We start from the raw sequence: 13,005 nt of genomic DNA, 5'->3' as shown, positions 1-13,005 counted from the left end.
CGTTTGATGTTATTATGGTTGCTCTTTTGCATGCCTATTTTTTATTCCAAGGCATGAAATTTTAATAAAGACAACGCAAATTTGTGTGAATATAATATAGAATGCTTGTTTGTTAATTAAAGCTAGATTATTGCAGGTAAAACAGTGTTTATTGCATCAGAATTCCTTGCTTTGACAACAAAGGGGGGGCAAAAATTGATTTTTTTTTTAAATTAGGGATATTTCATATCTCAAAAACGTGATGTGATAGAGAAAATCTGAGTTCGTTTTCGGATTCAGCACCCCAAAATTAGCTAAAATGGGTTGTCAAAACCCAAACCTGAAATTTTGTGTAGACCAGTGTTATCCATTAAAAATGCACTTCATGACGTTGCTTTTTAAAATAAAACTTTAACAAAGTCTGTTCTGATTTTTCCTGCAACTCCATGCAAATTATGCTAGTACATGTATGTGGACACTCATCACCATCATCATAATCCATCGTCGGTTTGTTCCCCACTAGTGGGGGTGGCCGATCAATATATTTTGCAATGTCAATATATTTTCGTATTTAACGTGCTTCTCAGCGATCTGATCATTCATGTTTTTCGCAGTATACATACAAAATACAATTAATACTGCTTGGGATTAAATAAAATAGAAGATCTTGCAAAAAAAACCGTACAAGTCGCACATCAGTAAAGTTCTATGACCAACAAAGTACACAACACTGTCGGTAAACACTACAAGATTCATTATGATACAGAAGTAAAAAAATACATGAAGCATTTGACAAATTGATTTACTTTGTAATAAAGTCAAAAAATGCAAACGTTTTTGGCTGTATTTCATGTAAAAAACACTGCAATGTATTGTAGTTTTTGAAATACTAGACAAGGGCTAGATTTACAGCCAAAACGTTCGGTTTTCTTTTTTTCGGCTGCATCATAAAAGATTAAGTGACATAGCTTTATTTGCTGACGGTTCAACAAAATTATGGTATAGCGGCAACAAAAATCCCACACTACGGTATAAGATTTATGATGGCACATTGTCATAAACCGAAATAACTGAATGCAAGTGCTCGTCAAAGTTAAAAAATATTTGAACTGTATATAATATTGCTCATTTATTACTTGAACCATAGTCATACGAAGCCGAGTAACGTGATCAAGTTTAACATCTTCAAGTTTATTACATATAGAAACACAAAACTACGCAACAAATTAAGTATCGAACGTTTTCGACATCACAACATGTCCTCTTCAGGCAGGCGCGGACCTAGGAGTTTTTTTTTGGGGGGGGGCCAGAAAATTTGAAAATGAATTAAAAAGTAATAAAAAGATAAAACAGATATGAACAATGAGTGGCGTAGCCAGGAATTTGGGAAGGTTTTGACGGCGTGTTCGCCAAAGGCGACACCCAGCGGCGGGGGTCTAGGGATCCTCCCCCAGAAAATTTTGAAAAATTACTTTGAATTTGGTGCATTCTGAGAGCATTTTTAACAAAAATATGGGTATAAATATTCCTGTAAAATGGTGCTGTCCGGTGGGATAGCAAAAGAATAAGATCATGTTTTCTTTGGCATTTTTTCGGTAATAAAGCTAAGTCTCTATGTTTTCTTGCTACTAATTCCTGGCTGAGATGTTTGAATGTTTGGTATTGGCAAACCTCGCTCTTTTAATGCAGTTTCGCTTAAAATTAGGCAAACTTTGTTTTAGAGACATAGAGACTGAAAGCATCATTCTCAATATCGTGACGTCACACGCGTGCCAAAGGGGGGGTTGTAAGTCTGCTGTGGGACTAATATCAGCTGTTTAGAAGCATATCAAACCATTCAACAATTTCTCACAAAATTTCGGGGGGGGCCGGGCCACCCCATAGATCCGCGCCTGTCTTCAAGAATAATATACACCCAGAATAAAGATCACATTTTCTCATGTACAGAATGCCAAAATAACGTTTCTATAGTATAAGTGTAAGTGTAAGTAATTTCTGCTATCTTGGCAGTGTCATAACTGACACTTATGATATTGATAATAGCACAGAAATTAGAAGGCGAATTGCTATGGTAAAAACAGTTGTGAGTGTGACATCACTTACAACGGTGTGGAAACAGAGATCAATTGGTAAAAACACAAAATTAAGATTGCTGCAAACTCTCGTTTTCCCAATTGCCACATATGGATGTGAAATTTGGACATGCAAAAAACGTGACATTAAAAAGTTTTGAAATGTGGTGTCACAGAAGACTATTACGCATCAGCTGGATGGAAAGAAAAACAAATGAATTTGTTTCCCAACAAATAAACAATAAATGGAGTCTGATAAACAACATTAACGTTAGAAAATTGAGATATTTCGGACACATTACAAGAAGCAACTCGTTGGAAAATTCAATGTTAACTGGGATGGTGCAAGGCAAACGAACAGAAGGACGACAAAAAATGAAATATTTTGACAATATCAAGCAAATTACAGGAATACAAAGCATGCCGGAAGCACTAATAAAAACAAAAGACAGAACAAAATGGAGGCAGTTCATAAGGGAGATCACAGCTGAACAAACATGATCAATCTGTTGAAGAAGAAGATATTATTCCTGAAGAGGATATCTTGTGATGTCGAAAACGTTCGATGCTTAATTTGTTGCGTAGTTTTGTGTTTCTATATGTAATAACCTTGAAGATGTTAAACTTAGTACTGCTATTTTGCATTCATCAAATGCTGGCATTTGCACAACAATCTAACCTCTTAGTGTTATTTATGAAGTAAGAATCGATTTCGCTATAGTAATAGCATCTTCAGCTTATTCAAATAGAATGTTAAACTTAATCACGTTACTCAGCTTCGTATGCCTATGGTTCAACAAGACAACTCTCTACCGAAGCTCTATTATTACTTGAACTAAAATAAAAACTTAATAACTATACCACCACACAATGCTAAATTCTTTCTTTTATCAAAAGCATTTGTATGAAAAATAATAACAAATTGTTTATTTCAGATCATACGATCCATTTGACATAAATTAAACATGCAAAACGAAAATTATACATTTAAAATGACCAACAACCAATTATTGTAGTAAAAATGTAACTTCATCTAATGATAAATGTTGATATCTTTACATAGGCGTCGAAATAGGGTGGGCGACGCCCACCCTGCCGTGAAACAAGGGTGGGCAAAGTATGTTTTGCCCACCCTGTTTTCATGACACTTATGAAGTGTTTGTTACAATTATTTCCGTTTTTCTTAAACGCTGGATTATCCAACCAACAGCAGCGCAACTTTTTGTTTTACGCTATGTCTCTCGCTAAGTGTCCGACAGAACAAAGCAATTCCGCAACAACGCTGCGTTGAAAAAAGGGATACTCACTGCACTGTTGTTGTTACGGCAACTGCCACAGCTGGCAATTCCTAGTGAGAGAAAGCCACGTTTGATCTTTTTCCGAATGGTCTCACTTTCGTTACGTCACAATCAAATTTCAGTTCCCAGCATAAGGGAATGTGAGTATGACATCATAATGAACATGACAATAAAATAACCGATACAAACTAAAGACGTACTGAACCAATCGCTTTTACAAATCAAAATGCGGCAAATCCGAAGGCGCCACTTTAAAGATAACAGGTCACGAGTCACGCGCTTTTTAGGTCACAAAGGAAAACATAAGAGAAGTTTGTTTAGTTTAGCAGCGCTCATAAGATCGCAAGGTGCAAGAAAGAAAACATCCAACCTATTAAAGCATAGCCTAATTGCTGCAGCGACGCTAAACACAGTCTTTGTGAGAAAGACTAACCACACTCTTCAAAATTACCGCAGGCAATTGTAAGGATCACAAGATTACAAGAAAAAACTAATTTTCTTAGACTACACCATAGGCTAGGATGTTGATTCAATCTTACTATTGCTGGTTGTTTTATTTGGGTTGCTTCCTACTTCGCCGGCGCTTAGACACGTGCCCAGCTGGGAGAATCTTTTATAGAAATATCACCCTATTTGCATTGATTTCTACGTCAAATTATTGTAAGCATCTACTCCTTGTTGCGCCTCGCTTTCTGTTATCTCGTCCAGCTGATACAGCATCTGATGATACCGATTCTGACTAGTTTATCACACAGACTTTGTGTTGCTCGCAGTGTCCCAATTGTGCCGAAATTATGTTGGCTTATAAGCTTACGTAAATCGAGGCAATCTTCTCGCAGGGAGCTCTTGATATGTTACCTGTACCTGGTTGAGCAATTAACGTTATTTTATGATAATTCAACGGTACTACAAGCCTTAAAGCAGCCGGCGGCCATGGCCGCTAAGTAGTGCTTAAATGACCGCCGGTGCTACCTCCTCAGTCGGCCAATTTGGCCGCCGATTTCTTCTAGCTAATTACTTAACTTTGCAATAGAATAATCGAGAATTAACCGTCAAAAATATCTAATTTCAAAGAGTGACGCAGAATTAGGTCAGCGCGTCATAATCACCACTGCTGTATTGTGCGGAAACATTTGCTATTGTATGGAAAGTATCCAGCTGCGATCACCAGCTATAAGTCTTGTTTGGAATTACCGACGTTTATTTAAACAAAGTGTTAATCTAAAGTGCTAATTTACATCAGCTCTGGAAATATTGTCGTTTAGATGTAGATTCAATGTTGTCGGACATAGAATCGTTGTTAAAAAGGAGAACTACCCAGACAACAAAATTCGTTATTTTTACCCTGATTTAACGACTGCAAACATTGAATCAATGTAAAAATGATGGATTTTGTTGTCTGGGTAGGTTAGTTGACATCCGAGGGGAAAACACGTGTCTTCGGAGTTCAGAAATGTTTCCGCTGTGTGTTAGAGACTTCACACCCTAAATGGTGACATCATAACAGTATAAATGCCGTGGTCAGGTTTTATGAAAGGCGGTATGCAGTTGAAACAATTTAGTGCCGTCCGATGGTCACCGCAATACCGGATTACAATCCCAATAAAGCAGTTATTGCGTGGTACAACGATTCTATAGCAGGACGTCGCTCAGACTTCAACAACACTTTGAAGTGATCATTTTGGCCTTGTTGCAAGTTTAATTCTATTTACTTGTGATATTGTTATTTGTATTTTGGCCTCCAAGCACGCAGATATGGCCGCCGAGAAGGAGCTCTCGGTAGGCCACGATGGCTGCCGGAAAAAAAACACGAGTTTTAAGGCCTGTACTAGATGTCGAATTAATGTAAAACAAGCGTAAATTTCTTATTGGGCATTGTTGGTATGCAATATAACCCGCCGAGAAAATTATATCGATTTGTGCTGACTCGAACGTTGAATCAACCTAAAATTAACTTACTTTTCTCCTCCCCGTGAGTTTTTTAACGTGAATTACCGTAACAGCGTGCGTATCGCGTTGCTCGCTTTATCACTACTTTTGGTATTATTACATCACAACAAATCAAACAATGCGTTCGTGATAGACTACTCTAGTATATTTTTCGCTTCTCGTTTTACATGTTTTAGTATAATCTTTTCCTACTAAGTGTTCACAGCAATTGCCGAGGCAATTTCAACTTTTTCCGTTTGGCCTCGGCAACGTTTTTGCCGAAGTAAAAATATTCTAATTTCGAAGACTGAACCATTGCGAATTTGCAAACACATACAAAACACATTCAATGAAATCTGTTTGAAAACTCTCGCCCACCCAGAATTCCTCTCTTCTAAGAAAAAATCGACGCCTATGTATCTTTATGCTATGGCAGCCATCAAGGCTAGGTATCCGCAATTCCGCATGCATAGTTTCATTGTAATGAAGAAGGTGGTTCAATTTACGACAGCAGACAAGCCTCATTAAAGAAGCAACAACAAAGTTTGATGTCGATTCACATCTTCCAATAAAAGAAATAACAAAGCTACTTAGAAAGTCTAAGTAACCTTTATTAACATATCATGCTATTAATTAATAATATTAAAGTGTACATCAGGAAAACGAAATAGGGGCAGACCACCAAGAACTGGGACTAATGGCATTAAAGACTGGACTAGATTAGACTACAAAACTGTAATTAAAATATCTTAAAACAAAAATATTCCATGTTTCATTGCTTTAATGCTTCCAACTCGCGACGAGAGGAATGGACCTGATGATGATGTCATACATCTGTACCAGATATTATAGATATGTATGTCTGCATCACATGTTTCATGACAAATACGAAAAGGAGTACACATAAATTTGCTAATCTTTAATTGACGTCACATACACCATGACAATGCACATCTGTAGACCAAGCATGTCACAATTGTCACATAATTAAATGTAAAAAGTGATGTAAAAAAGATTTCCTTTCAAGCAATGTGCAAACACTTTTTGCATCAAAAAATATTCAAACAAATTCTTTAAAACAATATAAGGTGGTTTACTGACTCTGATTTACTTTCACATTTTTGTCACGAAAACCACAACAATGATGTTTTTGTTTATATGATAGCATAACAATCCACAAGTGATGCAACAACTATCAATGTTTCTTTTTCGACTATTGACTGCACTCAACCTTTTTTTAGCTAACCGACATACTGGAGTGTGAATGCGACACAATGATTTCAAAATTCAGATTGATGCATCAATATAGTGAAGTCTCTTCCCTAAGAACGAAAAACCCTCCCTGAACCTCACTACATTCTGCAGAATGCCTGAAGAGCACTGCCATAGATGACAATATGTTAACTTTGAAACGATAGACAGTATTTTGTGACAGTCTGCAAAAACTAATGAACTACTTAAGCTTGAAAAGAATATTGCTGATTTCAAATACTTTTCATGATTCTCATGTGCAGTTGTGCACATGTAAGCAACTAAGCATATTAATTGATCATTGATTTAAACATATTGTTGAAAGTGCATAAGACATTGTGATATACAATAATGGTATACCAGTGAGCTAGGAGTTATAATGCAAACAGATTGTTTTAAGTATGTATTATATATATTAACTTTCTGATCTCTTTGCTTCTGACTCATGAGTGTACAAAGTGCACTTCACAAACTTTCTCAATGACTTGATAGACTGGATCACTTCATTTTTGAGGGCACAATAGCAATGGAGTTCTTTCAATTTTTCACATCTTGACACCAACTCCAACAGCGCTGGTTCTAATCCTGGTGGTGCCTTTAATGTCCAATCTAAATTTGGATTGAAACTCAAATATTTTAGCGTTGAATCAAAAGTAACTGCAATATGGGCAATTTCGTCTGTTAACCAACCATAGACTTTCAAATCCAAATGGACAAGCGGAATTCCAGAACACAAGATAGGGATAATTTTGTGGTGTAATGCAGAGATATGAAATTTCATGGCAACTTCAGTAGTTGGATGAAATGACATTAATTTCATCCAAGAATCAGATGATATAAGTTCATTGTATTTATCGCTTCTATTACACATCAATGACATAAATTTAAATGGAGCCCTCTTGTCACAAGTAAGTGCTTCAATGACATCTTCATCAATGCAGTGGTAAAAAGTATGAAGTTCTTCAAGACAAAGGCAGCTTTTCACAAGAGTTACAATACTGAATGGTGTGACATTGTCAATTAGACAAGAATTTTGAATTTTTACTGATCTTAATGCATGATTATACTTCGAAAATGTAGATATCAATTCATTGTCAAGAGCAATATTACAGCGATTGAGATCCACAACTGTGAAATGAAAAACTACCTCTGATTCTTCTTGATAAGAAAAAAGCTTTTTTAGTTTGTTAAGGATAACATTCCCATTGAAACATAAAGGATTAACACCAGTAAATATAAAACTGAACTTCTGCAATTTTTTCTTTTTTAAAGCAGTTAACTCATCCAAAACATAGCATGCTCTGTCACGACTGACTTGTTGCGCTTGATTAACATGGATCTCAACATTTTTTAGGACACCACCATACTTTTTAACACAAGTGATGGCTTTACCTTCGCTGTCAATATCAGTGTCAAATTTAAACACAAAACTACTCCATAACATTGGATGATGAAAACACTCTAGCCAATGCTTACAAACACAACTTGCTTGAAGGCGATCGTTGACTGGCAGATATGAGAAGACATTTACCAATATATGCTGAGGTAAAGTTGACCAGTTCAAATATTCCATGTCTCTGTAGATAAAGAATCACAACCCCATTAAAAGTATCGTAGCATTGGTATTTGATTTCAGGAACGAAGCAAAGACTAGAACAGATGTATAAAAACAGCTTGAGTTTAATTGTAAAATTTCCACACTTGATAATTATTGCCAAACGCCACCATCTCACTAGCAGTTCTGCAATTGACAGCATACATCATTACGTCATTAAGCTTTCAATCATCCATCCATTCCATATAAAGACTTGCTTGTTGCTTGATTCTTTAAAATAGTGCTGCCAGACTTAAGAAAGTCGTTGCAATAATGATTATGATTGTGTCAGGAATAGCCTGATTGTTGCTTCTGGAACGGCTGAGGTTTTTTTCAGAGACTTTAATTTTTCTAAGTTGCATCATGTTCGCATTATAGTTATATTATTCTGTAGACTTAAAATTACTGTGTTTTGTAAAAAATACCACAACAGCTCTTTGTTGGTCCTTCTTTTAAATCTGCGGCAAATGCTGATGAGTTGTAACTTGTTATATGTTGATCTGCTATAACCAAAAAATCACACAAAATTTTAGTTTACACATTCAAGGAAATGAACTGTAAAGAAAAAATTGTATGAAATATTTAGGAGTACTACTAGATGAAAAACTAAATTGGAAGGAACATGTAAATAATTTACGTAAAAAGCTAGCAAAGGTTTGTGGTATTGCTATTGCACACAGGCTTCGATACTGTGCTCCATTAACTGTATTAAAATTGTGTACTTTGCTCTTTTTCAATCTAAGGTTCAATATTTCATTTTGAACTGGGGGAGGTCTAACCAAACACTTGTTTCTTCAATTCAAGTACCTGTACTTCAAAATAAATTTATACGTTCAATGGTTACTTATTTTTACCAAAAACAACCCATAGCCTACAGCTGAGCTCTATCGTGCTTTTAATGTTTTAAAGATTAAAGACCTAATTAAACTTGAATATGGAAAATTTATGTTTAAAATTGTGCATGATATGTTGCCAAAATTGTATGATGCTTACTTCACCAATTTAGATAATATCCATAGTTATTAGTTACAACACTCGCCATCACAAAAATGTTTGTTGTTTTTACCGCCTGTTAAATCAAATAGTGGGAAAAAATGTTATGTTTTACTGGTGTGAAGTTATGGAATGACATTTCTAATGAGCTCAAAGAAAATACATATAATGTTTTTATCGTTAAGTATATATGGCATATTGGTCAATATGGTGCTCTTTGCTATGAGCTAAACGCATCAAGACGTGTTCCCCTTACGACCATCAGCACTCTTGATAACGCACCATGGCCGATCTTCATAGCAACTGTCCATACAAATCTTCAATATATCAGCTAAAGTTATGTAGGCTAATAAAGTTATAGCCAAATATGTTTATTTGTTTTGTAACATTTTTTATTTTTTTAATTTTCCCTTTATATCTTAAATTTTTCTGAAGGTGTTGCGACCGTGCCAAATTTTTTTCAACTCAATAACTTACTTCGATCACAAGCACGTTTTAACGTTCGCGTTTTGTCGCTTCTACCTTTTTCTTGACCTTTGCTATGTTGATGTGTATTGTTTTGATATGATGGTCAGAAATAAAAAAACAACTGAACTGAACTGATGGTAATTAATTCATATTTGCTTAATTGTTGATATTTCTTTGTTTTTTTTTGTTTTTTCTGTATTGGTGTTCATATGTCCGTTTTTTGTTTTGTTTTTTTAGTGTGATTATTTGTTTTTTGTTTTTTTGTTATTACTGTGTTACCTGCAACAGGCTAGGGTGGCAGCTGACATAGATGACCTTACAGGTCTTTCGTTGCCATCCTGCTGTGCTGATAGACGCTCAATTTGTATGTACTTTTTGTTTGTTTATCGCCAGCAAAACAATAAACTGAACTGTAAACCTAACCGAAAATCAAACTGAAGTCGTTGACAAGGAGAGGCAAAGAACACTAGTTTTTCAGCTACTGAGTTAGTGAAAGTAAAATAAACAATGATTTTTTCAATGTATGAAAAACAAGTTTATTGAAATTGGAACACTGTAAATACAACAAACAATTTTAAAGACTTTTGATGAGAGTAAAAAAATAATAATTAAAGTCACGATACCGTATATAATTAATATAGGTTAGCCCTGGGGTGTGCAACGTGCGGCCCGCGGGCCAAATGCGGCCAGCGAAGAAAAATTGTGCGGCCGCGAAGATGTGCCAATTTTGAATTGTGTGCGGCTCGCGAAACGTGTTTATAATTTAATTTAGTCTGGTACGTGCAAACAATTCATTATAGAGTGGATTATTGTAGCCTACATTTCGCACCTTACGTTAACCATTTTAGAAATCTCCCACCGACCACAGCTCATCCGACTGTATTTAATTATTTGGAACATCAGTAGCCTAGATCAGAGGCACAAAATTGCACAGAAAATAGCTCAAACTATGAAACCGTATTCTGACGATAATTTTGTGAAGTAGTGTCTTATCGATGTCGCAGAAGAAAATGAAGAGTGAGTTCGAGAAAATAGGTCTGTCACGGTGGACGATAGCGAGGCGTAGGCTATCGATGATCTTGCTTGTGATATTAGTGACACTCTCAGGGATAAGGTGAAGAACTTTGTTTCATGGAGTTTTGCAATCGATGAAAGTACGGACCAGAAGGAGACAGCACAGTTGGCCATATTTGAAAAAAGAGTGGACAAAGACTTGAACGAAACGGAAGAGCTTCTGCCACTACAGTCAATGAAGGGCACGACAACTTACTGGTGCTGACATTTTTACTGAAGTAATTGATGCTTTTGACAAGTTCGAACTGGACTTGTCCAGTTTATGCGGAATCGCAACTGATGGTGCTCGATCCATGTCCGGAACTGGCATTGGATTCATACGTCTCTTGAAGTCTGCCTTGAGGGAGAGAAAAATCGATGATGACATAGCAATTTTTCATTTTATACTTCACCAGCAAAACCTGTGCGCAAAATCCTCAAAGTTCAAACACGTCTTGATCCCGGTTACGATAGGCCTATTAAGGCAATAAATTTCATTCCAGCACGAGAGCTCAACCATCGTCAGTTTCAAAAGTTTCTGGATGGTCTCAATACGACACATAGGCTAAAGATCTACTTTACTTTTCCGAGGTGCGTTGGTTAAGCAAAGGCTGCATGTTGCAACGATTTTACAAACTGCGGAAAGAAGTCGTGAATTTTTTGATTTTTATCGAAAACATCTCAACTAAGATGACTTTCCACATTTGAAAACAATCATGGCTTTAAAAATGGCTCGTTTTGGCTCAACGTATTTGTGCGAACAATTTTTTTCTAAAATGGGCTTTATAAACTATCAATCGATCGGTTCTGACAGACGAACACCTGGAAAATGGACTTCGAATTGCGAGCACTTCCATTCAAGTAAATTTGGAAAAATTAGTCGGGAAAAGAAACCAGCTGCAAATTTCTCACTGAACTCGTAGTCGGTGTGATAATAAATTTGAATAGCAGTTTTCTTCAGCAATTTATGGGTCTTAACTTATTATTTCTGCAAGGAGATAACTTCTAATAATGCCATAAGAATAACATGAATAGCAAAAAAACTACTTTTTTGTGCCTGCAACAACTAGAAAGCATATGCTAAATAAACGTGCCGCCCGCGGTTTCACCCAGATATTTATATGTGGCCTTCCTGTAAGAAAGGTTGCACACCCCTGGGTTAGCCTACTGGGAAATGCAGCGCGTTTCAAATTGAGCTTCGGTGTTTGCAAAAATATTAATTTTGTTACAATACAAACTTGCACAAATAGGCCTCAGTATCAGGTACGGTAGCGTAAAAATTGAATAGCATGAAGCATAATACAAAACAAGCACTTTAGGCTACGCTTTTTTCCTCTGTAGGTTTGCCAAATAAATTTCAAAGCAAGAACCAACTCTCTTGCTGAGTGCTAGAACGCCGTTCTAGGCTCCTTGGTTTCAGTTTAATGAACAATATTATCACAGGTTTAAGAGCATCTTTGCTCATTGATAATAATGTGAGCTGTTTGATGTTTATTAATTGCAATGGACCACCTGTGGCTCAATTTACCGCTAAAAATATGTAAGATCCTGGCTGCTAAACAACCGATCAGCTAAGGATACTAGATCCCAAATTTGTAAAGAGGATAAAGATGTAGATTCCTCTCGGCAGGCTGTTTGGAATGTATTCATAAAAAAATAAACAATTTGGTAAGCTACCTCTTGTCCAATTTTGATGTTGATAATTAATTCATGTTATGGTAGAATAAAGATTAGTATTTTGCAAGTTGTATAATATTTATCATTTTAGCAAATCTGACAGTAGGCTATACCCTGTAGCCTACTTTTTTACGAATACAGCACTGGAGGTGGGCATCAGCTACTTTGAAAGTAGTGCGCTATCGCTACCGCTATAATGTGCCAAAAGAGCGGCGCTACCGCTATACTCGCTACCAGTCGATGAGAAGTAACACGCTACCGTTACACGGACAAAAAGTAGCATGTGCTACCGTTACTTCGAGATATGTTTAGCCTATTTGTCTTAACGGACATTGGAAAGCTCCATTCAAACAACTTACAGTAATTGTGAAGTCAAAATGACCTTGAACACAAATGATATATCCTTTCATTAGCCATCACTTTTGTTTACAATGCTGTTTCAACGTCGTTATGAAAAATATGTTTTAGGTAAATTTTTATTTTTCAGTTTTTCCATTAAAATTCTCTAAAAACGATTTATTTATTCTACTTTTAATTGGAAAGAAGCAGGTAGCGGAAGTAGACTACGACTGAAGCAAAGTATAGCGCCTCTCCGCTACTGCAACATTGGGAAAAGAGGAGCATCACAATTCTAGCTACTCTAACAGAAATGTAGCGTTGCTACCGCTATTGTTACCAAAAAAAGAGGGTG

At 36.2% G+C, this 13,005-nt stretch overlaps 1 protein-coding gene across 1 annotated transcript; it reads right to left on the bottom strand.

Moving 5' to 3' along the window:
* Window positions 1–5,094: 5,094 nt before the first annotated feature.
* On the bottom strand, window positions 5,095–8,102 carry LOC145770766 (F-box/LRR-repeat protein 8-like). Its single transcript, XM_082582482.1, has one exon. It carries the CDS (start codon window positions 8,100–8,102, stop codon window positions 6,945–6,947), a length of 1,158 nt encoding a protein of 385 aa, XP_082438608.1. The 3' UTR covers window positions 5,095–6,944.
* Between the last annotated feature and the right edge of the window lie 4,903 nt (window positions 8,103–13,005).

Source organism: Aplidium turbinatum, chromosome 5 (assembly GCF_918807975.1).
Source record: "Aplidium turbinatum chromosome 5, kaAplTurb1.1, whole genome shotgun sequence".
NCBI classification, from domain to species: domain Eukaryota; kingdom Metazoa; phylum Chordata; class Ascidiacea; order Aplousobranchia; family Polyclinidae; genus Aplidium; species Aplidium turbinatum.
Note: the sequence above shows the minus strand (reverse complement) of the source record. Positions and strands in the feature narration are given on the sequence as shown.